Below are 5,364 nucleotides of genomic sequence, written 5' to 3'. Positions count from 1 at the left end.
AGCAAAGAGGAACAATGACGCGAACAATCATACATTACTCAAGGGTAGGGCTGGAGTGGATGGATGTGGGTTTTGGGGGTCTTTGTAAGCCGCAATCCAGTCGATGAGGGCCCCTCATCGAGGGTTTCGGTAGTCTCTGCAAGCAACAATGGCGCCAAGAGAGGGAAGCGGAGCCAGGAGGGATTTAGTTTGGCTGGGAGAGGAGGGTGTGGAAGCAAGAGGGATTTATGGCGAGTCCAGGTGAGGGAAGAGGAACAGCGGGAGAGAAGAAAAAATCTGAGATTTTAGACGATAATATGAATACCTTATACCGAACGGTATAAATATTACATATAAATCATATTTCCTATCCTATCCATAAGAGATAATATTGAAATATTAAGGTAGTAAAAAACTATAAATATAAGAAGTAAATTTTATGTTCGCTACAAATGTAAATACAAAAAAATGGAGTGGTATTTGTGTGAATACTTTTAATAAAAGAACTATAATCGATCTGCCATGGAATGAAACACGCGGCCATACTGATGTCCGCACAAATTTCAATTTCCAGATGGATCAAACAGCCCTCTTCATCCTCATCGCCAAGACTGATGCAGAACAAGAAAACTGTACATCAGGAGATGAAAACCCAACAATTCCTCTGTATCAACTCCCAATCTATATCCGCAATCGCGCTCACCATGTCCCTGCTGCTACACTCCCTCTCCTTAGCCTCGGGAACCAGCGCCCTCCACCCAATCATCCTCATCCCCGGAGCCGGCGGCAACCAGCTCGAGGCTCGCCTGACCACCAAATACCGTTCCACAAACCCTATCTGCGAACTCACCGCCCTCACCAAGCGCGGCAATTGGTTCCGCCTTTGGTTCGATCCCTCCGTCCTCCTGGCTCCATTCACCCGCTGCTTCGCCGAGCGAATGGAGCTCACCTATCTCCCCACCATCGACGACTTCCGTAACGCTCCCGGCGTCGAAACCCGCATCCCCCTCTTCGGCTCCACCCAAAGCCTCCTCTACCTCGATCCCCATCTCAAGTAATTCCAACTCACCTCCCCCAATTCTATTCCTTCGTCCTGTGTAATATCCTCTGCTCGCTCTTGCAGGCATTTCACGGAATACATGGGGCCCCTCGTCTCGGCCTTAGAATCAGCCGGCTATGTCGACGGCCGCAACCTCTTCGGCGCACCATACGACTTCCGCTATGGCCTGGCACCCTCCGGCCACCCATCGATGGTCGGTGATCAATACCTGCGTGATCTCGGCGAACTAATCGAGTCCTCCGTCGCAGCTAACGACGGCCGATCCGTCATTCTCGTCGCTCATAGCCTCGGCGGTCTCTTCGCTCTCCATCTTCTGGACCGCTCCCCGCTGTCCTGGCGTCGGCAATTCATCAAACACCTTGTGACCCTCTCCACTCCATGGGCCGGAACCGTTCAGGAAATGCTCACCTTCGCCTCCGGCTACACGCTCGGCGTCCCCTTGGTCGACCCGCTAATCGTGCGCGGCGAGCAGCGCAGCGCCGAGAGCAACCTCTGGCTTCTTCCTGCGCGCCGCGTGTTCGACGAAATGCCTCTAGTGTTCGCGAACAACAGGAGTTACTCCGCTAAGGAGATGGAGGAGTTTTTGAAGGATATTGGATTTGAGAAAGGGGTTTACCCGTACGAGACGAGGATTAGGCCGATGGTGGACAGAGCGGTGGAGATTGAAGGAGTTCCGGTGACCTGCATCGTTGGGTCCGGCGTTGATACGCCGGAAAAGTTGTTTTATGGTAGCAAAGGGTTCGACAAGCAGCCGGAGGTGATGTTCGGCGATGGTGATGGAACGGTTAATATGGAAAGCTTGCTGGCGCTGGAGAAGGACTGGTCCGAAGCTGGAAGAAAGAATCTTAAGGTCGTGAAGCTGCAGGGAATCACTCACACTTCCATACTTAGGACTAGGGTTGCAGTTAACAAGATTGTTGAGGAGGTTGGGCTGATCAATTCCATGGATTTCAGTTCGCAGCTTGGGTCTTAATTAAAAAGCTGCAATTTTTTTAGTTTATTGATTGAGGACGTTGATACCTAAATTTTAGGGGAATTTACGTGCATATCACCTAAATCCTATGTACTTACATATTTATCAATCAAAAAATTGCTATTTACAAATGTAACATTACTTTCGTCCTTTTTTCAAATTCTCGCCAAATATCAAAATTCATCATAAAAACTCAACCCAAAATTTTCATATTTATCAAATTCTCAATGATTTGATCGTGATACTTTGTAAATATATTGATTTTGTATTTCAAAAATTTCAATTGAGTGCTAAATTTTATAAATGACAATGTTTTGGGTATTATCTATGTAATTTGTCCTAAATAAATATAAATATTTTAACTTTGAAAAGAGAAATATATTTTTTTACATAATAAACAAGGGGTATATATGTAAAAATTTAAGTTTTGGTGTTATAAATATAAATATATATGAATTGAATGGTATGTATGTAAATCTTTCTAAATTATAATGGAGCACAAAGTGAAAGAGTTTTTTAGCAAGTGGCTGCAGTATTCTAATATATAAATTTAAATAATTTCAAGAATGTTTAAAATTTGAAAACTATTTTGCTCAGAACCTTTTGCATTTATTAAATTTTGATAAAATATGTAATTATTTATTTGTGGATTTAAGATCTGTTGGACGAGATTCTCAAACTCATTAATAAAAACAGTCAAATTTAATGCCTAAAAAATATCGTAATATAAAATTTCAATATATATGACGCAAGAGCACAAGTAAATTTTGGAATTTACATACGTAACACATTGATGCTTTTAAGTTTAGGTAGTAGTGTTATTTTGAAGAAATGTTAAAAGATTTGCGGTTTGTATATACTACGGCCGCTTAAAACATATGTATTTACATATCGAATATCTAATATTTGCATATTAACCTCTTAAAACTTATCCCTCATAAGTTTTAGGAGGTTAATATGTAAATATTAGAGTTTAAGTGTTTGATATGTAAATATATATATTTTAATAAAATATGGCCCTTTGACACAGAGGAATGTTGGGTAATGTGAAGAGCCGGTCCACCGAATTTAATTAGTTTCTTAATTAAGTATGTCACTTACCGCTCACCTACCACACCCACCTACCACTTACCTATCACATCTCACCTACCGCTCACCTATCTCGCACCTACCGTTCTCATGATTTCTATAAATAATCTCTTTTGGTTTAAAGGCAAGCCAAGCAAAGCCAAGTAAGGCCAAGCCAAGTCATATTGAGAGCTAAGAAGAGAGGAAAGGAGAAAATAAAATAGAGATTTTATTGTAAAAGTCGATGTGCTCCACGGTGTAATTCCTCGAAGTAGTAAAATCCTCTGTAGCTCCGTGGACATAGGCAATTTTGCCGAATCACGTAAATATGTGTATCGCTCTGGTGTTTTTTATGCGTACACTTTTTCTCGTTCCATTTTTCGCTTTATTGCCGTCTTTTTTTCACAGCAAGGAAATGTGCACACCATCAGAAATAGTGGATAATTTTATAATATTTTCATTGGCAGGGTGTTAATATCAAAGAAATGTTCTTAATTAATATGATTATAGATATTATAAATAACTTGACGATAGCATGTGTTAGATGACCAAAACCACTACATAAGAAAATATAATAGAGTGGTGTGCGTGCAGGGCTCTAGAAATATAACTTTGATTTATTCATGATGTCATCATGTTACTTTATTATTATATTTTTTTAGCAGATAAGACATTGGTTGAAACTATCGTCTTTTATTGTAAATGTCCTCCGACCAATAATTTAGAAGGAAAATTTGCACTTGTACCATTTAATTGGTACGTATGTAACACATGTTATGTTATATTATGTATGCATAAAAAGATGCATTTCATTTTTTTAGAAGTTTAGGTAGTCATATGTTTTTTACGTGATATGAAATATTTTAGTGGTATAGATATAAAAAAAAAGGAAGTTTAGGGGTCAGATATGTAAATACATATGAATTGGGTGGTGTGTGTGTAAATGCCTGCAGGCCGGATTTGAATGTTGAATACCGTGGCCTTCGGAGTGGTTGGACTTCGTCCGTTGATCCACCGATTATTATTATTCATATTTATTGGAAAATTTACAAATGATAGCACACAAATTATTATGTATTTATATATTTCATATTTAAATTTTTATATTTATTATGGATTGATTTGGTGTTTTAGAATATTTATTATTATTTTTATTTTAAATAATAATAAATATTTTCGCGTGTCGAAAATTTTTCTGTGATAGATTAATAATTTAGCATTTTAACATCGGACAAAGATTTAATACACCAAAAAATAAAAGAAAAGTAAACATAGGAAGATAGTTTGATTTTTATGTAGAAAATCCCGAGAATGTCTAACCCAGTCGAATAATTTATTGTCTAATAATTATTATATAAACTTACAATATTGATGTACAACAGTAGTGATGCGTGCCAGAAAATTTGGGGCGGTGCAGGGCTTGATGGAGTTCGTTGGACATTCGGTGTAAAATAGTGAACCTCAGGTATTCTCCTGTTTCAATTCTAGATTCTCATTCATGAAGATAGTGAAGCTCTATTTATAATTTGAGAGAGACCTTTCAACAAATAAGAAATGAATCCGGTTCACTTCATTGGACAAGTCGGAGAAGTTAATTTATCTTGATTATATTATATTTTGTAAATAGTTGACGGATTTAGCTGTGTGAGAATTGAGTGATCATGAACTCATTAAGTTTGTCTCAACAAGATGTTTGATTCAACAATAATTTTGTCAGATTTGAATTTTATATAACCTAATTGAGAACTGAAAAATTCCAAAAAATAAATTGATGACTCGATCTTGACTTGATTTGATTTGAATTTGCTCAACTTTGATATCATTTTGTTCATCTCATGGAGCCAATAAGTTTCACAATAAATATGCTAAAATCATGGTTATGCAAAATTTAAAAAAATATATTTTTTGAAATTCGCATCAACTCTTAAGATCCGCAACGAACGGTGAAAAATTATTGATGGATTGTTAATAATGTTATTTTTGTCATTACATCAAACATTTGAAGGTCGAATCTGTAAATATAAAAATATAGTGAGAGATAAGAGTAAAAACATAAAGAATTATTATTATTATTATTTCCATGAAATGAAGGACGCATTTGACCGATGTATCAGTATTCCCTCCGCCGGCCACGCTGAACTGGTCCTCCAATCCCCCGGACGCTCTCAGTTATACATAAAAGGAGCCATCAATCTCCATTTCAATCGCACACAAGAAACGATGAGCGCCGACGGAGCAGGGGAGGCCGAGCAAACCGCCGCAACAAAACCGGCGAAGACGAAAA

The 5,364-nt window shown here is 38.3% G+C and overlaps 1 protein-coding gene across 1 annotated transcript; it reads left to right on the top strand.

Annotated features, from left to right (window-relative positions):
• Positions 1-426: 426 nt before the first annotated feature.
• LOC110026639 (lecithin-cholesterol acyltransferase-like 1) lies at positions 427-2,120 on the top strand. Its single transcript, XM_020727654.1, has 2 exons — positions 427-1,033; positions 1,103-2,120. The coding sequence occupies exons 1-2, from the start codon at positions 507-509 to the stop codon at positions 2,010-2,012; spliced, it is 1,437 nt and encodes a 478-aa protein (XP_020583313.1). The 5' UTR covers positions 427-506; the 3' UTR covers positions 2,013-2,120.
• Positions 2,121-5,364: the final 3,244 nt, after the last annotated feature.

This window comes from Phalaenopsis equestris, unplaced genomic scaffold (genome assembly GCF_001263595.1).
Source record: "Phalaenopsis equestris unplaced genomic scaffold, ASM126359v1 Scaffold000002, whole genome shotgun sequence".
NCBI classification, from domain to species: Eukaryota; Viridiplantae; Streptophyta; class Magnoliopsida; order Asparagales; family Orchidaceae; genus Phalaenopsis; species Phalaenopsis equestris.
Note: the sequence above shows the minus strand (reverse complement) of the source record. Positions and strands in the feature narration are given on the sequence as shown.

What these genes read in the sequence shown, in the direction of transcription:
- LOC110026639 (XM_020727654.1), top strand. Translation starts at nt 507, where the DNA reads ATGAAACACGCGGCCATACTGATGTCCGCACAAATTTCAATTTCCAGA. An exon ending in TACCTCGATCCCCATCTCAA is followed by an intron (nt 1,034 to 1,102) that starts GTAATTCCAACT and finishes TCGCTCTTGCAG; the next exon opens with GCATTTCACGGAATACATGG.